The 23,396-nt window shown below is 37.8% G+C and overlaps 1 protein-coding gene and 1 pseudogene across 1 annotated transcript; both read left to right on the top strand.

The window, feature by feature from the left end:
* Positions 1–2,426: 2,426 nt before the first annotated feature.
* Positions 2,427–13,183, top strand: LOC145113581 (pentatricopeptide repeat-containing protein At2g15690, mitochondrial-like; annotated as a pseudogene).
* A 2,745-nt stretch (positions 13,184–15,928) lies between these two features.
* LOC145117048 (exocyst complex component EXO70A1-like) lies at positions 15,929–18,208 on the top strand. Its single transcript, XM_079053358.1, has one exon. The coding sequence runs from the start codon at positions 16,174–16,176 to the stop codon at positions 18,025–18,027; it is 1,854 nt and encodes a 617-aa protein (XP_078909484.1). The 5' UTR covers positions 15,929–16,173; the 3' UTR covers positions 18,028–18,208.
* The last annotated feature ends 5,188 nt before the right edge of the window (positions 18,209–23,396 follow it).

Below are 23,396 nucleotides of genomic sequence, written 5' to 3'. Positions count from 1 at the left end.
CTACTTAAGTTTCAGTTTTCTTTTTTGTTTTGGTTGATTTACTTTTAGATTTAGATGAATAGATTGAATTATTTTTGTGTTCGATAAAGAAAATGTGAGATGGTGATTATGAAAGAAAAGAGGCAGAGGGGAATGATAGATCATTTGATTATATTAATTAGGAAAAATGGATTGCAAATTGCAGCTGTAAATCACACGTGCACAGCGGATTCAGAGAGATACTCTCTCCATTCATGGAAGAGGAGTAGCAGAATCTAAACCTGCACCTGCACACTAATTAAAATTGACAACTAATACACAACACTCTTTGTTACTCCCCATAAGCCGATAGCACATAACCCACCTTTACATCCATTGGGACCACAAAAAAATCAATAAACTTTAACATGATATACAACAAAGTAAGTTTATTTAATATAATGTACAACAAACTGACAAAGTACATTTAAAATATAAAAATGTGAAAAGATGTCATTCGGCTCATATACATGTGATCTTATCATAAAAAGTCTCTTTAGATGAGATTTGATTCATGGGAAAACCAAAAGTTATAGACTTTTTTCTTAATGGTAAAACCAAAATTTAGTCTTAGGCTATTCATTCGACCATATTAGAAGATTATACTATAACTATACAATTTTAATTTTTTGAATTTTAATAAATAACCAACAGCTTCGCAAGTATATATTCAGGAAGTCGCGTGTATACTAAGTATGACATAAATAGAACTCCGCTGACTTTTACTTTTCTAGTTCATTTTTCGTGGGGAATATTTCTTAAAGAGTCATCATCTCCGCCTAACAAGTCTCGATATTTGTTCGCGAAGTATCAGATTCCTCGCAGGTAATAATGTTATGGCCATTTCTGATGCAACGTTTAACCATGCACATATAGAAGTCATAAGTTCTACTTGCTAAATGATTGTGATGTCTTTTATTTCCATATATGTAAGAGTTTGGAGATTATATCTTAAAGTTTTGTCTGATTATTACAACGTAGTTGTTGGAGTCTTTTGAATTGTAGGTTAATTGTTATATTTTCGATTTGATTGTGTTTCCAAACAACAATGCATAAGTATGTCATTCCCATAAGTCTCTTCTAACTGTTAGTGTTTCGACATCCTTGTCGTCATTACTCAATGCGTTTAAGATGAATACAAACAGAAAAGTACACAAACAGGTAACTTATAATGATTTTCAAACGTGAAGGAGGATGAGCCCTTTTGTGGAAAAACCATAATGTTGCAAAAAAATGCCAACTAAGCATTACGGTTTAATCAAGTGAAAATGAAGGCCACAATAATCCTTAAATAACATAAAAGGGAAGAGAAGCCATAAAAAAAACAAGGAAAAACCATAATGCTTCAAAGAATTGTGCAACAAAAATGCCACAAGAATATGCTAAAAAACAATAATAATAAATACGATGTTATCTATTTAGTGCTAATGTAACATTTTGTTCCCTATCGATGCGTTGTTGGTTTTTTATTTAACAATAAAAAGCATCTTACATAGTTACGTTAACTTTATATATTTTACTTTTAATATATGATAAATTACTATAACAAAAATTGTTACATAACATCACATAAATCAACCAAATAGACAGTCTAATAATAATATATTCGGAAATACATAGGTTAACAGTGGAAAGTATGGACACGTGCATCTTCATCTCTAACTAACTACTATATAAATTAAAAAAAATGATAAGTCATCGATATTGTCGAGGGATTCAAGCTCTTATACTGAACACTGATAAGGCCTCAAATACTTACTGACATTTCAACTAAGTGTTGTGAAAATATTGTTGTAGATGATTCCATTGAAGAATGTATATTTTAGTCGTTATTGGAATATCTTCATGTCATGGGGTTGTATGTATCGTCTTATCGAACACTTTTGTATCCCTCAACATGTTATTCTAGCTTCTTTTGGGATCTTTTAAGCTGTTTTTTTCTTTCTTAGAAAGATATCTTCATGTCGGGGAAGTGCGTGTGTTGGGTTACTGAAAGCTTCGTATGTCTCGACATGTGTATCCTTGCTCATTTGGGGATCTTTTTAAGGTGATTGTTTGATTTGTTAATATCTATGGTGAAGGTAGTGATATATTTATTTGGGTTATTGTCATTGTAGCCCAACAAACTTTAGTATATTGGTTTAAATGGTCCCTCGTGACTATTTTTTGCATTTGAAGGGCATGAACTTGTATTTTTAAGTTTTAAAAGGTCCTTTTGGAAAATTTGAAGGGGTCACCCGATGACACCTATCCTAATCAACAAGTTTAGATGCCAACTCAATTGCCACGTGTAACACCTAATGTAATGCTTTTTGTAGAACCCGAATCAAATCTAATCCCTTACCGTCTTTCATCTTCACCTGCTCCGTTGCTGTCTTCTCCGGCTCCATCGATGTCTTCTCTGACCGATGTTGACTCTGGTAGAATCGAACACCAATCGCCGACTCAATCCATCCACAAAATCACCAACTCTTCCCAAAACACGAAAAAACACCAACCCATCTCCACCACCGGATGTGGATTTAATGGCGCTATGCAAAAATGGGTTGATTAAAGAAACGATTGAGTTAATGTCTCAAGGTGTGCCCACAGGATCCGATTGTAACGACGTAAATTTCTAAGCAAATTTTTCTTTTTAAAATCATAATATTCTCATAACACATTTCACAAAAATCGCATTCATTAAGTTTACAAAACATAACCCCATAATTGTTTAATTTAATAAACCAGGATCCTCGAAACATAACTCTTCCTCTGGTGTGTACAATCAAGCTGGTGCCTTCCCGCAACTCTGAGAAAACCTGAAACACATATCACATAACACGGTAAGCACGAAGCTTAGTGAGTTCCCCAAAATATCACATACACACATTAGCCACTCGAGGCTATAAATCTGTAAGACCCTCCGGTCAATGTGTCTCAGTGGGACCCTCCAGTCCCACAACTCTGATGGACCCTCCGGTTCTAAATCTGTGGACCCTCCGGTCCTAACTCTGTAAACTCTGAGTAATACACAGCATAAATCACAAAGAAATAATGCAGGATATCACAATACACAGATAAGCACATAAGACATCTCAGTCACACAAAATACCACTCATGGTAAAGTATAGTGAGAAGACTCACCTCGAATGATGAACAGCCCCTATAACGCTGTTGCTACACACCGGCCCCTAACTCTGAGCCAAATCCACAAATAACCCAATTAGGAACTAAGTCCAGACTCTCACTCATTAGGTCTAAAGGAAGTCCACTAACCAGACCATCAACAACCTAAAACCCATTGGGCCACCAAGGCCTAATAATGAATGGGCTCTCCCGAGGCCCAACTCTCAAGTCCAAGTGACAAGCCCAACTCAAGGCCCAAGGCATAATTATAATATTTCCCTGCTCATAGTCTCGAATTCACGAGCCCAAAGATTCAGGCCCAACCCTTAAGGCCCATAATAAGATCTAGCCCAAAAAGCCCATAGTGAAGTTACGCGGGGCGTACCTCTCTTGGTACGCTCAACGTACTCACGCATGCATGAAACTGATCGGGGACACTAACCTAGTACGCGGAGCGTACTGGAACTTACGCTGGGCGTACGCCCAGTTTTGCTTAGTCCATTCTCTTGGCCTTAACCCGTTAAGACCTTAGCTCATCTCTCAGATCTGGACTCCCTAACAGCTCTTACTCCATAAAGTCAGTGACTTTAAGCCTTTGCATGGCTGATTTGGTCACAAACACTCAAAACACTTATCCCTTTTTCTCATGAAGCTCATATCTCATGCATGACTTGATTCTAACGTCTAAGATTGGATTGTTATGCCTTTACTCCACAAAATACACTAAAAGGAGGTTGATCAAGGTCTCTGGAGCTCATTATCTCATAAAGTCTCCATCTTTTGGGACAAAACCCTAAAATACTCCATTAAAAATGCACAAATCAAAAGAGTGAGAAAGCTTGAAGCTTTATACCTCTATATGAAGCTACTAACACAAATATGCTCAGATCCAAGGGCCTGGACTCTCACTCCTTCTTCTCCAAAGCTTCTTCTTCACTTCAAGAACACAAGAATTCACCCACAAGCTCTCAAATGCACTCACAAGCTATAAGAATGAAGATTTAGGGTTAGAATGTTTTTTGTCTGAGAATTGTGGCAAGGAATGAGGCCATCACATTCTTTATATAGGGACACTCCTTAATTAGGGTTTTTCCTTCTGTGCTTAGTACGCCCAACGTACCCTCTGGTACGCCCAGCGTACTAGGTGGCTCTGCTTAAAAGTCACGCGCATGAGTACGCTAAGCGTACACACACGTACGCCCAACGTACTCTGCTGCCACCATTTTCAATTAAAGGACTTATCTTGCCCAATCTTCAAACTGTCATAGCTCCCTTGTTATAAGTCCATTCCCCTTGAAACTGATGGGTTTTGAGCATTCTAACACTTCCTAAGTGTACATGCAACCCTAATAACCTTGAATCTATGTTTTCTCTATATACATGCAAATTTCTTTTCAAGGTTATTTCCTAACTAGCATGGCATGGGGATTACATAGAACATAAAACTAGTAGAAATACATACCTTGTTGTTGCTTGGATTCCTTCAAGACTTTGTGAGCCTAGCACCCCAAATGTTGTGCCTCAAATGCTTCACACAACACCATAAGACTTGGAATAACTTGAGAGAATGTCACTTAGCCTCAAAATCGGTTATGCCCTCTCTAGAAACCCTTAGTGCCCATTTTGCATGCTATAGGGTTTCTTTTATAGTGTGTCATAATTAGGAGTTACAAATGTAAACCCTAATTGTCATGACTCTTCATTTCTCATGACCCATGGGTTTGTAACTCCCATGGACTATCTATGGATCTCCATATGGTTACAACCAAACCCATAAACCATGGATCATTAATCCACCATAAAAGAATTGATGATTGTCATAATCAACCCTATATATTTAATTAGTCTCATTTTGATCACCAAATTAATACTAGATTAATACTTGATCAATACTAATTAAATAATACTATTATTAATATATTAGAACTTATAATATATTAATAATCATAAGTGCCTTATTCTCTCATTTAGTCTATCCAAGTATTGCAATGCCATGCAACCCAAATGGACCATCCTGGGTCGGGTCAAGTTCATACCAAATAAAGTTATGGACTTAGACACTATATCCAACAGTCTCACACTTGGATAAGTCTAATAACTATATTTGCAAATATGACTTCAAAATCCGACTAGCAATCGTAGCTCTTTCAAAGTCTCTCGGAACTGAGATGATGATGATACGCCATTTAAGATAAGTGATCATATAATCCTCTGTTCTCATGATATCAGCCGGACAAACACATGGAACATGGTCTTACTTATTGTCCAGCATTTGTTTCTCGATCTCTGATTTGTTTCGACATAGAACTAAATTGAACACATCAATTAGGTTCTGACCGGGCCCGGTACATAGGTCAAAACCAAATCATCGAGGGGCCCAGATATCGCTTCTATTTCTAGAAGGAACAGATAAACTTCGACTGATATGCTTGTACTAACTACTTGTTGAATTATTCACAAAGGCACGTTTTATGACATCGAGTTACCAATGCGTTTTCGTGCAATCAATGAATAACCAACTCATAGTCAACAACTCATATCTCTAGGTTTGAAGATTTATATGATATTACCGTCTCACGATCACTCGAGATAAATTCCATGAAGTGATGCAAGTGAGCGTGGGTTGGATCCAATACTCAGCCCTTATGAGTACTCATGAATGTTGTAGCAACCATTGCATTGTCCAAAGCACTTTTAGACAAATCATACAAGCCAAATTCATGACAGTCTTAAATCAATACTTACTTCCAAAGTTTGACTGACTGTGGATGGTTTGAATAATAACATAATTATTCTGGAAGTAAAAACATGCAAAATTGAAACATAGTAAACAATCAACACAAGATAGTAACACCTTACTCATAAATAAATAACAACTTTTATTTATCATCAAATGTCAATTACATTTTACAAGTTTCAGGAATCTAATTATTGAAACTAATATCATCCTTCAGCCCAATGCGCCTCGCATGCTGTAAATGCTTAACCCTGCTCAGTCCCTTCGTGAGGGGATCTGCCGGGTTCTCATCTGATGATACCCTCTTAGCCACGAGGAGTCCTTCTATTCGATGTCTGATGAAATGGTATTTTTCTGTCAATGTGCCTAGATCTCCCATGATCTCTCGGTTCCTTAGCCAAAGCAACCGCACTTTCGCTGTCACAGAAAATTTCCATTGGCTCCTTTATAGCTGGTACAACTCCAAGGTCTCCGATGAAGTTCTTTAGCCATATCGCCTCCTTAGCTGCTTCACTTGCTGCTATGTACTCTGATTCACAAGTAGAATCAGCTACTGTCTCCTGCTTGGAACTTTTCCAAGTAATTGCCCCTCCATTTAGGATAAAGACCCAGCCTGACTGAGAGCGGAAATTATCCCTATCAGTCTGGAAGCTAGCATCGCTATATCCTTCCACTCTCAAGTCATCACTGCCTCCGAGGGTAAGGACCCAATTCTTAGTCCTCCGCAGATACTTGAGAATGTTCTTTACCGCTGTCCAGTGTGCCTTGCCAGGGTTCCCTTGATATCTACTGACCATGCTCAAAGCAAAGGCCACATCAAGGCGAGTACAAGTCATAGCATACATGATCGAGCTCATAGCGGAAGCATATGGTATATGACTCATCTCAGCTATCTCAGTCTCTGTACTCGGACTCTGAGTCTTACTCAACTTGGCATTACACTGGACGGGTAATTCCCCTTTCTTGGATTCTTGCATGCTGAACATCTTCAGCACCTTATCCAAGTAAGTACTTTAACTAAGTCCAATTAGTCTCTTACTCCTATCTCTCAATATCCTTATCCCTAGGATATAGGCAGCTTCCCCAAGGTCCTTCATAGCGAAACACTTCCCAAGCCAGGACTTAACCTCCTGCAAGGTTGGGACGTCATTTCCTATGAGAAGTATGTCATCCACATACAACACCAAGAAGCTAACTATGCTCCCACTAGCCCTGACATACACACAAGACTCATCCTCACTCCTAGAAAAGCCAAACTCTTTGACTTTCTCATTAAAGTAAAGATTCCATCTGCGAGATGCTTCTTTCAATCCATAAATGGATATATCAAGCTTACACACTCTATTAGGGTATCTTGTATCGACAAAACCCTCTGGTTGAGCCATGTAAACATCCTCAGCCAACTTTCCATTAAGGAAAGCGGTTTTGACATCCATTTGCCATATTTCATAATCATGAAATGCAGCTATGGCTAACAATACTCTAATAGACTTAATCTTAGCTACTGGTGAGAAGGTCTCATCATAGTCAACTCCCAGAGTTTGAGTAAAGCCCTTCGCAACCAGTCGCGCTTTGTAAGTATGTACCTTCCCATCCATGTCGGTCTTCTTCTGGAAGATCCATTTGCACCCAACTGTCTTACGACCTAGTACATTGTCAACCAAGTTCCAAACTTGATTGTCATACATGGACTGAATCTCGCTGTCCATAGCCTCCTTCCATTTAGCAGACTCAGGGCCTGCCATGGCTTCCCTGTAATTATTAGGTTCATCCAAATCTATTAGTGTACTATCACTAATAAATGTATCACCTTCAGTGGTGATGTGATAACCATAATAAAAATCAGGTGTGTTCCTCACCCTAGTGGAACGTCTTGGAGGTACATACTCATCTATCGGATCAACAGGAGTTTCCTCCTCAGGTTGGTCGATAGCATTTGAGGTTCCTTCACCACTTGACTCTTGAAGCTCTTCAAGGTCAATTTGCCTCCCACTGTCCCCTTGGCTTATGAATTCTCTCTCACGAAAGACTCCTCTTCTTGCTACAAAGACCACATTATCATTGGGTCTGTAGAAGAGGTAACCAAAGGATCTCTGTGGGTAGCCGATGAAAATACACCTCTCACTTCGAGGTTCAAGCTTATCATGAGTCTCACGCCTCACGAAAGCTTCACAACCCCAAATCTTGATGTGGTCCAGATTGGGAACTTTCCCAGTCCACATCTCGTGAGGTGTTTTGGCAACCTTTTTAGTAGGGACTAGATTAAGGATATGGGCGGCAGTCTCTAAGGCATACCCCCAGAAAGAGATTGGTAACGAAGCTCGACTCATCATGGAACGAACCATATCCAACAAGGTTCGATTGCGCCTCTCAGCTACACCATTCAACTGTGGTGTTCTGGGAGGTGTCAATTGTGAGACAATCCCACATTCCTTAAGATAGTCAAGGAACTCAAAGCTAAGATACTCTCCTCCCCGATCGGATCGGAGCATCTTGATGTTCCTGACCAATTGATTCTCCACTTCCTGCTTAAACTCTTTGAACTTTTCAAATGTTTCTGACTTATGCTTGATTAAGTAAATACATCCATATCTACTGTAATCATCAGTAAAAGTCACATAATAGCGATTAGCATCCCTTGTAGCAACTATGAAGGGCCCACACATCCGTGTGTACAAGTTCCAACAAACCTTCACCCCTATCACAAGTACCTGTGAAGGGTGACTTTGTCATTTTTCCAAGTAAACAAGACTCGCAACTATCATCTGACTTGAGGTCAAATGATTCCAAGACTCCAGCCTTTTGGAGTTGGCCTATGCGCTTCTTGTTAACATGTCCAAGACGACAATGCCACAAGGATGCTTTATCCATTCTATCTGAAGAATCAATATACAACACATTATTTCCTAGATTGTCTACAACATTCACGGCTTCATATACACCATCACAAGGTAATGCTTTAAAGTAAAATACATCATTGTAATAAACATTAATAGCACCATTTTTATTATCAAATGAAAATGAAAAACCTTGTTTGTACAAGCCATGAAAAGAAATAATATTTCTCGCCATTTCGGGCGAGTAACAACACTTATTCAAATCTAACATTAACCCATTATTAAGCAATAAAGAATAAACTCCTATCTTGGTAACAGGTGATGCTTTCCTGTTGCCCATGACTAAGTTTATCTTCTCGTGCTCCACTTGCTCACTTCTTCTTAGTGCCTGCAAATCAGTACAAATGTGAATACCACAACCTGTATCAAGCACCCAAGAATTAGCATTAGATGAGTTATTAGACAATATTGTGTAAATACCTGCATGGGTGGGTTTAACCTTCCCATCCTGTACATCTTGCAGATATTTAGGGCAGCTTCGCTTGAAGTGTCCCTTATCCTGGCAATAGAAGCATTGTGCTTCCTTTGGGTTTGAAGAAGGAGCAATGAGACCTTTCTTTGTCCCACTTGAAGAGGAACCATCAAGAGTCTTACCCTTGGTACCCTTCGAAGGGCTTTTCCTCTTCTTACCCTTTCCCTGCCCAATAGCCAGAACAGGGGCTGTTGAAGGAGTAGAAGTAGCAACCACTTTACCATTAAGGCCATTTTCAGTTGTCCTTAAGAGTCCTTGAAGTTTGCTAAGTGTGACTTCCTCCTTGTTCATATGATAAGTCATACGAAACTGATCATAACTTGGAGGTAAGGAATGGAGAATGATGTCAATCGCCATTTCCTCAGGAAAGTCAACATTTAGCTTCAGCAACCGGTCAACGAACCTTTGCATCTTCTGCAAGTGACCGGTGATGGGTTCACCATCCTTCATCCTTGCGGTTATCATGGAGGAGATGATTTCATACCTCTCCTGACGCGCGCTCTGATGGTACCTTTCCATCAGATCCAGGTGCATCTCATAGGGGTAGAAATCTTCATAGGATTTTTGAAGTTCAGGAGTCATGGTGGCCATCATGATGCATGCTACTTTAGTAGCATCCTTTTCATGTGCAACAAACTCCACAAACTCTTCAGGAGTAGCAGTGGCTTCACTCACAACCTTAAGCTCCCTATCGAGGACATATTCTTTGTCCTCATAGCGGGTAATCATTCTGATGTTTCTGATCCACTCATTGAAATTGGATCCATCAAAGATGACCTTACCACACAAGTTCATAAGGGAAAAGGAGCCTGTTGGGTTTGAGCCAGAAGCATTGTTGGAAGACATCTGAAAGGAAAGAAAGACAAGTTTCGTTAGATTAGGAATCCTTAATAATTCACCTAAATGAAATATTAAGGCTAGGATCCAACAAACTATTTATAGTTGGAAGAGGGATGCCGTAATCCATACTATAAAATATTTGAAGGTAGGTAAATGACGATTTACCAATTTCCACCATAAGAACGAAATATTTTATTATTAGGTTTTATTGGTTTTGAAACTCCTAGATCTTTTGAGATACATTGAACTTTTCAATGGCATGTTTGAATCTCGATTTGTGCCCTCTCAAGTTTGTGACTGGGATGCCGAGGATCACAAACAAGGTGTGAATAACCATACAAATTGACTTGGTACCCTCAACAATATTACCTAATCGATGTGCCGGTTAACCACACACGCTCCACCGATATATAATAAAGTTAAGTTACCCTTTGCCACTCTTACTAGTCCATGTTAGTGTGCCGGTTAACCAAACACGCTCCACTAACGACTTGGTAAGGTACAAAGTGTAATTTTATGGGCTAGCACCAATTTCACATTTTCCTAAAGTAACTAAGATTGGGAATTTATAATGTATAGTTACTTTATAATTCATTATACTTTTAACGAGTATTTAAAGTCGTATCCTACCCGTTCGGCTAACGACCCTCCACCGATCAAGGAAGCGGTGGGTGAGAGTGGACACCCATTAAGTCACCATTTTATAGGCAACAACCTTATACCCCCCTTATAGACCAGCTTCGAGAATGAGGCCTACTAACGGTAAGAATGACATATTCTTATACATATCTATATAATAAAATTATAATAATAGTATAAGTGTTGCTTTTTAAACTTTTTAAAAATCTAAGGTTTAATTTGGAATTAAAGTATTAAAGTGTAAGACTTTTCAAATTCCAAAACTTGAGGGCAAGATTTGAAACTATTCCAAGTCTCTTCAATTTGTAACTTATGAGTTTTAATGGCTCATAAAAATGAAGACTCTTCATTTTATGAAACCTCTTTAGTTCTTTAATCATAATTAAAAGAAGTGACTTTTGGTTATCCATAACTTGAGGACAAGTTATGGACACCATCATAGCCATTAAGATCATGAATTAAACACACATGGAGGTTACACATAATTCCTATGATCTTCTAAACTCATATGAACACAAATTCATGTCAAGCAATTTCAAGAAAATCATATAAACATATACAATACTTGAAAATTGATAAAAGTCATGTAAAATGGGTTAACATAATCATTATCATTTTGAAAAACAGATTTTACAAGTCCAAAACAGATTGGGATAATGATCTTAATCCATTTTCAGCAACAAAACTCGAAAAAACTGCCCAACACGCTCCTACTCGTCGAGTGCATTATTCTACTCGGCGAGTAGGATGAATTTGTTCATGGACTCGGCGAGTCCTCCCCATGGACTCGGCGAGTCCAGTCGTCAGAGTGCAGAATTTTCGATTTTTAAGCAGTTTTGCATCAAGTATACAGAAAACAAAACCAGTCTCTGATACCACTGATGGGTTTTGAGCATTATAACACTTCCTAAGTGTACATGCAACCCTAATAACCTTGAATCTATGTTTTCTCTATATACATGCAAATTTCTTTTCAAGGTTATTTCCTAACTAGCATGGCATGGGGATTACATAGAACATAAAACTAGTAGAAATACATACCTTGTTGTTGCTTGGATTCCTTCAAGACTTTGTGAGCCTATCACCCCAAATGTTGTGCCTCAAATGCTTCACACAACACCACAAGACTTGGAATAACTTGAGAGAATGTCACTTAGCCTCAAAATCGGTTATGCCCTCTCTAGAAACCCTTAGTGCCCATTTTGCATGCTATAGGGTTTCTTTTATAGTGTGTCATAATTAGGAGTTACAAATGTAAACCCTAATTGTCATGACTCTTCATTTCTCATGACCCATGGGTTTGTAACTCCCATGGACTATCTATGGATCTCCATATGATTACAACCAAACCCATAAACCATGGATCATTAATCCACCATAAAAGAATTGATGATTGTCATAATCAACCCTATATATTTAATTAGTCTCATTTTGATCACCAAATTAATACTAGATTAATACTTGATCAATACTAATTAAATAATACTATTATTAATATATTAGAACTTATAATATATTAATAATCATAAGTGCCTTATTCTCTCATTTAGTCTATCCAAGTATTGCAATGCCATGCAACCCAAATGGACCATGCCGGGTCGGGTCAAGTTCATACCAAATAAAGTTATGGACTTAGACACTATATCCAACAGAAACTCATATCCATGGAAAGGTGACGGGAAACCCTACTCTTCAAGCAACTCGTCGCAACCCCGAGACCTTCTCATGCCCGGTTTGCAGCCCACGAACCCTAATCATGGACAATTCGAAACAGGATGTTACATCGATGTTTTCGAGCTTGTTTTGGATTTGTGTGACGATCTTGAACTGGGGAAGAAGGTTTAACAGCTTCTTATTCGATCTCCCTACTACGGTTTTGTGAATTTGAACTCTAAATTGATAGTACTATACATAATATGCAACAACGTAAGGGATGCACGCAGGGTGTTTGACAGAATGCGTGAACGAGATGACTTAAGCTTATGGCATTCAATGATAAAGGGCTACACATATAACGAGAACCCGATGTGGGTTTGTTGTTATACGACCAGATGAAAGAGTTGGGGTAAACTCCAAACAAGGAGACTTTTCGATTACTTTTTTCAGCATGTGCCAATGTTAATTCAATTCAAGAATGCTTCAAATACTTCAAATCAATGAAGAACGACTACAATCTAGATCCAAAAATTGATCATTATTTAGGGGTTATTGATGTTTTGGGGAAATCTGTGCATCTAAACGAAGATTTTGAGTTCATCGAAAACATTCCTTTTGAACCTACATTTGAAATATAGGAATCATTGATGAATTCTGCTCGAATCCATGGTGATATTGAGCTCGAAGATCGAGCCATGGTATTTCTTCAACCATCAATCGCAGTACACAAACTTCCTTTACTTAATCAAATCTGCAAGTAATATGCTTGAAGGAAAGAAGAACAAAGTCTATGAATACCGAAATCGAGGGCGGTGACCCTGATGTTGGCTCCACCGCTGTCTTCTCTGCCACCCCATTCTCTCTGTTTACACCCACCACCACATCAGAAATCTCACCTACATATTCTGGTTTTGGAATTAGAACGTAGGAGAAGTACATGGCGTTAATGACAAAGAAGCTCTATTGTTACTGTTCGTAAGCCCTCACGTCCTGATGTAAACTGATGGATTAGTTATATCTTCATGGCAATTAGGTTTTGGCTTACATGGCAACGATGAGTCGACTCACCACTGAGTCATTGTTGATTCACCTGCCTAGTTGGCAGTTGACAAGGCACTGTAACCTTTACAAATGGGTAAAGGTACCAAATTAATCGGTAAAACACAAGTTCGTACCCTTCAAAGGCAAAAAAAAAATCACGAGGGACCATTTAAACCAATATACTAAACATTGTTGGGCTATAGTGACAATAACCTATTTATTTTTGAAAAGGCAAATATGGATATAAGCATATCTAAATCTACTCCAACTCATGTCTATAAATAGACACAAATAACCTCATGAGTTAATAGTCTCATTCACGATAACCCCTTGCATAGATTACATAAAATAGGACCGCAAAAATTAAGTATATAAAAAACAACACACAATTTTGATTTGTCTTGGTTGGCGAGCCTTGCGATTTTGCATTTGTTTTCGTGGTTACTTTTGAGCCTACTATTTGTATCTTATCTAATATCTACATGAACGTACAACATTATGAATCAGTAGGTTTTTGTTTTTAGACATACGTCGTTAGATATGCCCGATCATGAAGACGATGAAAGTTATGATATCACCAAATATATCATTGTTACTCTTATTAGCGTGTCGTGAGAAGGCAAACACATAGGTTAGAAAGAGTTCACTAGGGCGAATAAGAACATCAATGTGTAATTGAAGTGTCCAATTAATATTTAGAGATGCATGAGAAGACGAACAAGCAACTTATAAGGATTAATGTTTTTGTAGTCAACATACGATAGAACATTTGTGCGTTATAGGATGCTCGAAACGAAGATTACATAAAATCTTCAGAAACTTTGATATTCTCTCTTCTTAGTGGATAATCTATACAAATAACATCCAAACATTCAACTGAAATGCGATAAAATTTCATACATTTTTAGTGAGTGGAACTTGATCATTAAGGCAACGACCATATTAGTGATTGAAACTTGATCTCCCTACTTATGCTCGAGAAAAAGTCTTTCATGAAAATGTATTTTTCAATCATTTCTTTTTAAATGCAACAATTTTATTATTATTGCTCTTGGTAGTTTTATCTCAATAATTCAAACAAACAACTGCCGTTCAAAAAAAAAAGTCAAACAAACAACTAAATAAACTTAAGTGACCATAAGAAACAAAAAAAAATGTTATATTATATATATATATATATATATATATATATATATATATATATATATATATATATATATATATATATAAACAAAAGACTAATAAGTTGTTGGCTGATCTTAGTTGTATCATTTGCAACTAAGGGACATATCTTGAATGATGCTCATATCCCCAAATTCATCAATTACTCAATGGTTCTTTTAAACTCGATGATGATAGAACATTGACGAAGAATGTAAGTATGTAACATTCTCGGCGGATGATAGAGTTCTGAATTGAATACATTATAAGCTACATGTTTGCTTTCTCATACCTTATTCTTCATTTTAAACACATAGACATATGTCATAGTTGAATACATATATAACCTCACCATTGACAACAAAGAATATCTATGTATGCATGATTGACTGATCCATTCTTGGGAAAAAATCAAGACAAAAAAGGATATCAGTGACCTAGCACGACAAAGCACTCTCCAAGGGCATGGAATGTCTCATTTTTTTTGGTAAGAATCTCTGCAGTAATGTCTCTGTTAGATTTTCCAGTCGAAATACGGGAAAAGTCCATTCAATTCTTGATGGAAATGGAGTTTTGCGAATTCTCCCCGGAACTGGAAGATCATTTCGAGATCTTCGAACATATTCGAGGGTTCAATGTCATTATTGTAACTTCGGCCAACACACAAGATGAGACTTTACCACCGTGGAGTGGGAGTACGTCACGAATGTACACAAATTATTTCTCATGTATGTTTAACTATTATATTTGTTAGTGACACTTGAAACTAACTTAAACAAATCACACGAAAAATAAAATGTGGTTGCGAATGTATAGCCGAGGTTCTACATGACACAAAGAACTTTAGAGAGTTCGTAAAACTAGTTAACGTGACTTGTGGTTATTTTATTACGATGTATAAAATATGGTTAATGGAGATATCCTTTTACCTTATATGATATTTGTATGAATAACTCTTTAAAATCAAACTTGATACTTAACGATTAACTGTGAGTGATACAAACCCATAAACTCAAACTCATATATCTTTTAAATGGACCGTAGCCTTTTCTTAGTAAAGTAATTATATCCGGTTCATATAAAATACATGATTTCCATGAATCTTATAAATTAGGAAAGCTAAAGTTTGTCTAAAAAAATTCTTCAACCATACTCAGATATTTATATTTTTCCATCCAAAAACATATATCTTTCTGTTAGAATCATTCCAAATAATGTAGCGTATATTTTTAATCTCATTTCTTTTCTTTCTTTTTTCTATTTTGTCGTTCATAATTAATGGTGTGAGTAATAATATATAAGTTTTATATTAAAAATAATATTCTAACATAAAATATTAAAAGTACTGAATAATGTAATTTTAAAACCTTCACGAATTCCCTTGGATTTAATTATTCCAGCAGAATCGTTTGTATTTCGATTATTTTTTAAGTCTCTTGGATTGAAGTCATCTTCTTCCCCCAATCTCACCGACCTTAACGAATCACAAAAGCTAGAAACAAATTATACATTTTATCGATACAAAGATCCAACCCTCCTTTTAGATTTTCGTTTTACCCCGCTTTTTGAAACAAAAAAGTACTTCCTTTTTCTTGATTACTGTAATGGAACCGGTGGTGAACGACGGCGCCGCCGAACAGATTATCCTCCGATGGGATGCCACGGCCTCGGAAGACGCCAGGGTCCGTATGATCTTCGACGGGGATCGGCAAGAGATTGAGCGTTACTTGCAGGCCGTCGATCAAATTCAACGATCCATGGACTCAACTACACTGTCGGATGATGACCAGCAGTCAACAAAAGTCAACAATGCAATCCAGATCGCCATGGCTCGTCTCGAGGATGAGTTTCGTAATATACTCATCACCAACTCTACTCCGATCGAGACCGAATCTGTCACTGAGTCGATCTCTTCAACTCGCTTGACTACCAGAACCAATAGCTCCCGCAGTGAGTCGCCGGAAAACGATGATTGCAGCAACAGAGGGGAAGACGACGCTGTTTCCAGAGATGGCTCTTCTTCCTTTCCGGAACGCAGTGCGACATTTGAGAGCTGCAGATCTATGACCAGCATTCGCGAGCAAGATCTCATACCATCGGAAAGCATTGCTGATCTCCGATGCATCGCCGAACGTATGTTCACCGCCGGTTACTCTAGAGAGTGCGTGCAGGTATATGGAAGCGTACGGAAGTCTGTGGTGGATGGAAGCTTCAAGAAGCTCGGTGTTGAGAAACTGAGCATCGGCGATATCCAGAGGCTGGAATGGGATGCGTTGAACACCAAAATCGGAAGGTGGATACGAGCTGTCAAAATCTGTGTTAGAGTCTTGTTCGCAAGCGAGAAGAAACTCTGCAAACAGATCTTCGAGGATCTCGGAACAGCGGCGGATGATGCTTGTTTCATGGAAACAGTTAAAGGTCCGGCGATTCAGCTTTTTAACTTCGTGGAAGCCATTAGTATTAGCCGTAGGTCGCCGGAGAAGCTGTTCAAGATCTTGGATTTACACGATTCCTTATTGGACTTATTACCTGACATTGACGACGTTTTTGATTCCAAACCAGCCGAATCAATCAAAACTCAGGCGACGGAGATACTCTCCAGATTAGCGGAGGCTGCTAGAGGCATGCTATCGGAGTTTGAAGGTGCAGTTCTTCGAGAACCTTCTCGTGTTCCTGTCCCCGGTGGAACCATTCATCCATTAACGAGGTATGTAATGAACTACATAAGCTTGATTTCAGATTACAAGCAAACCCTAGGAGAATTAATCGTCTCCAAACCTACAACCGGATCTAGATACTCGGATAATTCCACTACTCCGGACATGGATTTCACCGACCACGAAGGTCAATCACCATTAGCTCTCCACTTAATCTGGATAATTGCGATACTGCAATTCAACCTGGAAGGAAAATCCAAACACTACAAAGACAATTCCTTAGCTCATTTGTTCATCATGAACAACGTCCACTACATCGTTCAAAAGATCAAAGGTTCATCGGAGTTGAGGGAGATGATCGGAGATCAGTACCTGAGAACTCTTACCAGGATCTTCAGACAGGCAGCTACAAACCACCAACGAGCAACCTGGGTCGGAGTACTGCGGTGTTTGAGAGACGAAGGATTACACACCACCAAAACTTTCTCATCTGCTGGAGTTTCAAAGAGCTCTCTGAGAGAACGATTCAAATCGTTTAATGCCATATTCGATGAAGTTCACAGGACACAATCGTTATGGTTGATACCCGATGAACAGCTTCGTGAGGAGCTCAGAATTTCCATATTGGAAACACTAATTCCGGCTTACAGGTCGTTTCTTGGGAGATTCAGGAATCATATTGAGAGTGGGAGGCACCCTGAGAATTACATCAAGTACTCTGTTGAAGATCTTGAGACTGCTGTGTTGGATTTGTTTGAAGGATATGCAGCTTCACAGCACTCGAGAAGAAGATCACAGTAAAAGGGAGTGTCGGATCTTGTAGGATATCATTCTTTGATTATTTTTTGAGTAAAAGAAAGATGAAGCCTCATAATCTGTTAGCACGTTGTATGTTATTTCATCACTTTGTTTCACTTTTCTTGTTAATTATTAACATGAATACTCATATTTAATAAAACTTGCATAACTGCTTTAGTATGCCTTTTTTATGTTTTTGTTTAGTATTTATATGTGTTGTTGTGAATACATGAATATGCATGTTTGAAAGTTGGATTTTATAAACTAGAAAAAGGAGTAAAGGAAAATGACATGCAAGAACCAAACCCAAATGAAAAAGACTTCGCAGTCTTGTTTGTTGTTTTGCGCCAAATTTAATTTCAAAACCCCTTTCAATTCTATATATTAGTGATTTTAACGTCACTTAAAAAAACTGTGTTAAAATAGATTTATACTACGACATATGATTTATGTGGTGCCGTCTGTGTAACGTCGTCAGAATCTAGACGTTTTTGTTATTTTTAATGATTTTTTTGTAAATAAAATAAAATAGATACAAGTAAATAATAAAAAGTTATAAGTATAACCAACCAAAAGATAATAAATAAAATATATTATAAGTATGATGATATCATAGATAAATTAGAAGTTTCCTAGAGTAAAATTGAGAAAAATATGATTAAGAACCAAGGTTTCTAAATCACGAAAGTTAAGCCTTGTTGAATAAATAGGACTTGAATGTTAACAAAATGGTGGAGAATGGTCATTTATGAAATTTCTTAAGTTGCTACCCGTTCCCGAGTTGTAGCAAAGAAAAGAAGAGAAGAGAAAAGAAAGTAAGGAGAGAAAAGAAGAGAAAAGAAAGGAAAAAAAAATTTGTCTTTTGTGTTCCCGAGTTGGAGAGAAGTGGAAGGAAAGTTAAACAATTTGTTCTTTCTCTCCAAATCCTTCCAAATCGGAAGGAAAGTTAGGAGGGAAAGTGATCATTTCATTTCCTTCCACTTCCTTCCTTTAATGAAACTCGGGAACACCAACACTTCCACCTATTTCCTTTCTTTTCTCTCTTTAAATTAAACTCGGGAACGGGGTGGTCATATGGTGGCCAATGTGTAAAAACAAGAAACTTGAGGGGCTTAATGTGCAACAAAACAAGTATATAAGCTAGTTGTTTTCCTTCATCTCTTATTCATGACGTTTCAACCATAAGAAGGCTTCGTCATGATGATTTCACCTCCGCACATGGTGATTTAAAGCTCTTATTAGAAGTCATTAAAGCTTATTAGAAGTCATTAAAGCTTAGGTTAATGAGAATAGAAAAAATCAAGAGGTAAGGTGACATTCTAAGAGGAGAGAGAGAGAGAGAGAGAGAGAGAGAGAGAGAGAGAGAGAGAGAGAGAGAGAGAGAGAGAGAGAGTGTGTGTGTGTGTGTGTGCGCGTGTGTGTGTGTGAGAGAGAGAGAGAGAGAGAGAAAGACGTAGGTAGGTGGATCATAGATATCTATTGGGAGGGTGAAGTGGATGTTGGAGTTAATTGGATGGCATAAATAAACGAGGTTTGGTGGAGATGGATCCTAGTTGTTCTCTGTGTTCCTGAGTTTACGATGAGAGAAGTGGTGGATGGTGGATTCATGATCGTAGGCAACCATGGAATAAGGCTGTGTTCTTTGTGGATTACTTGTTTGGGTTATGAAGAAAGACAAAGAGGGACGACTCGCTGAGAAAGAAAGAAAAAAAGGATGGGGTACAGTAGGGGTGGGACAGTCCCATACTTATTTTTTTATTTTTTGACCCCCGAAATGTATGGATGGGTTGGCGTTGAAGGCCATGACCTTTGCCACGGTGTGTCACGCCAATTTCTTCCTTATTTATTTCTTATTATCTCTTCTTTATATGCATTTCTTCCTTCTTGGCCCTCGTCATGACATGAGGGGTAGAGAACACCGCCCCTCCTGAAGGGGGACGAGTGAAAATGAAGATGGTACCGATGTGGTTACATGGGTCGTTATATGTATACTCGAAAACTTGAACCCCAACTTATACAAGCATATCAAGATATAACGTCTTCTAATGAACCCTTTTTTATAGTGGAAATGACATTTATATTTCTAAATTCAACCAATATTCCGCCCCTTTTGCTAATTTGAGTGGTTTGGAAAAACATATCTAGAAAGGAAAGAGAAATCTGAAAGATTTTCCTTCTAAATCATCAATATTTAGAGCATTCATTATGCGAGTTTAATAAGAAATGTAAGGTTCATTGATTATACTATTAGGTCTGTCATTTTTGTCACACTTTTATTGTCGCCACATAGGCGTTAGATCATTTTTTTTTGAAACAGTCAGCTTGAAATAAAGAAAAAATTATGGCAAGAAACTAGAGGGAACAAAATTACAAATAATTTAAAGGACCTTGCAACCAGCAAGTCCATTTGACAACACTTTTCCTATTTCTATTAGAATACCATAAAAATGAAAATTCACGAATGGAATCAACAATACACCATTTTTTCAACTTTCCATTAGCAAAAACTTATCATTCCGGAATCTCAAAATATACCATAGAGTCATCCCCACCACAACATCAATTGCATTGTTCTTATTCGCTCGACAATGAAGAGAGTCCACGTAATCGAAAAGAGAATCAATTGAAGTAATTTGAACATTTTGCAACCCCAACCATTTAAAAACTTCATCCCATATTCTAGTTGCCACTTCAGATGTAACATCCGTTTTAGGTATAAATTAATTCCTAATTTTTAAATTTTATTTTGGGTGGCCACGACGTGGTGGAGGCTTCACCACAGCATGGCAGTGTTTTTTTGATCGTGGGGTTTTAATGACCGCCACAAGGTCGCCATGAATTGCCACGGTGTGGCGACTGTTTTTGAGAAAACCCTAATTCTTGGGCTTTGGGCCCTATTTAAATGACATGATGGCTAGGGTTTCGTGATCATTCAACCTCCATTAACCCCTTAAACTCAGAAACCCTAACCCTAGCCTTCTTTTCATGTTGTGAGCTCATTTTTGGTACTTTTGTGATCTTTGAAGGGAGAACAAGGAAGTGTAGTGCAAGAATCAACAAGCAATCTGCCTCCACCCCTTGTGTTTACTCTCTGGATCTTTGGTGAGCTTCCTAGTTCCATTCTTGATAGTGTTATCTCATAGATCTAGAGGTTTTGGGCACATTTTGGACTTTTGTTTGTGATTGGTAGGTTAGAAGGGCTAAAGTTAGCAACTTTATGACTCCTCTATGTCCCTTGGGTATTATATCTTTTAGATATAGAACCTTGTGGTAATTTGTGAATCATGCTTGGGTTTTAGGTCATATTTCTCCATATTTGACCTAACTTGGGAAAGGACATGCATGGGCATGCTTGTCCATAAAGCTTGGATTTTTATGGACCTTTAGGGGACCTAGAAGCATTATGGAGAAGATGGGTTAAAGGCTTAGTGGACTAAGGATTGAATGGCTTATGAACGACATTTCAGTGTCGCCACGGCGTGGCGAGTGGCTGCCATAGTGTGGGAACTGAAGGAGAGCCACACTTATTTTGTCTGTTAGCTGCCACGACATGGCCATTGGGGGTCACGACGTGGAGATTGGCTGAGGCCATATTGACTGTTTGATTTGGATTTTGATCGGGTTTAGACCTGTGGGCCACGGCGTGGAGGTCGATTGTTATGACTTTGGCTTTGACTTTGACCTTGTTGACTTTTGACCAAATTGGTATATTTAGAAAGTGGACTAGGGGTTACCCTTGTGTGGTTGATTAGGTTGTGTTTAGAACGTGTACTTCTGTTGTGAGAGCTGCTGTTGATTTCGTCTGTGAGGTGAGTCTCGTCAATGTATTCGTAGGTCAAAGGCACCAATGTCGACCCACTGGATTATGTTTATTGTATGCTAGCTAGACCTGTTAATGGGGCGGGTTCGGAGCGAATCATCCTTGATCCAAACCCTTTAAAAAAATCAAAAACATGACCCGTCCTGTTCCAATAACCCTCAGAGTTTTGAATAATTGAATCCATACTCGTATCCACCAAATCATCGAATACCAGACTCATTAACCCGACCCTTTTTCAATATTACAATTTCATAATTTTTATGTGTGCTACAAAGTAATATTTATCAAAAAAGATATAATGTCTACTTAAACAATATACACATTACTTAATACTCAAAATCCAATAGAAAGAGAAATTTCATCAAATGACCAAAGGGAAGGGGGTGTTTGAACATTTTGACCATGAAAATTTGAGTTTTGTAAGATGACCAAGGGATCCACAGAGGGGGCTTTGCAGAAGTCTTTTACCTTCTGAGAAATGTGAATAGTAACGAGGAATTGAGGTGGCAGCGGAAAAAGACAAAAAAAAGTTTGTTGCATACTTCCTAAGAGGGGGGTCTACGGATAGGTTGTTGAGGCTCTACGGATCTGTTCTTCATCAGCACACCTCTCTGAGGAACCGTTCTTCGGCTAACCATGGTAAAAATTGGGATTTTATTACTGTTTCTTATCAATTAACCTAGGAAACACCCTAAAAAGCATATAATTGATTCAATATAAATCAAATACCGAGGGTTTCATACAATTTCAAATAGTAATTATTTTAGTGGTTAAAAGGGTGTTGTGGAGAAATAGAACAAGTGAAGGAACTTATGAATGAATTTATGTGATTTTATAATCTATTTTCGCTAGAAAAAAGACGGAGTCCGAGGGTGTATTTCTGACAACAATTTTGCGGGAATGGAATCTCGAATTCTAGTTATGTTAGAATGGAATCTCGAATTCTAAGTCAACTTAAACTGTGAATTACCAAACACATCACATAATGGTATGTCGTAATTTCACTTAACTATGATTTTGGTTATTTAATTACTTTTTTTTTTTCAATTTTTTCAATTGAATGGAATCTCCTACTTTCATTTATCTAAAAATTATGTTAGAATGTACATCAAATCAATCTATTAGAATAAGGTTATGTTTTTTGAATGGCCGGTTAGTGGTTAGAAGTTAGTATCACACACACACACACTCATGGCCACTTAGAATGTAGCAAGGTTGTTAGAATGTATCGTTTTTGGGTTTTGATTGGGTTTGTGTTTTGTTTGTATGTGTCTTGTTTAGGACCACTCATAATCACTAAATTTTGTAAAGGTTAATCATAGGATTCGATAATGTGTATTTTTTTGACAGAGACATGAGCATTGCATATATTAGATGATGAAGATAAATGTGTTATCACAGAATGGTAGTCTTACATAATGTAATTCTCGTATGATGTTAGTCTCACAGAATGTCATTCTCGTAAGAATGATTGGAATCAAATCGACTCTGGACCATTGAAGAAAATCAAGTGCATTTGTTCAAGAATTGTATATTTAAGCATGCTATTTTT

This window comes from Lactuca virosa, chromosome 5, assembly GCF_052849685.1.
Source record: "Lactuca virosa cultivar CGN04683 chromosome 5, Lactuca_virosa_CGN04683_v6, whole genome shotgun sequence".
Lineage (NCBI taxonomy): Eukaryota > Viridiplantae > Streptophyta > Magnoliopsida > Asterales > Asteraceae > Lactuca > Lactuca virosa.
The sequence above is the reverse complement of the archived record's forward strand: the minus strand, read 5'-3'. Positions and strand labels throughout refer to the sequence as shown.

Bases quoted from the DNA above. Each gene is read 5' to 3' on its own strand.
- LOC145117048 (XM_079053358.1), top strand. From the start codon at position 16,174: ATGGAACCGGTGGTGAACGACGGCGCCGCCGAACAGATTATCCTCCGA.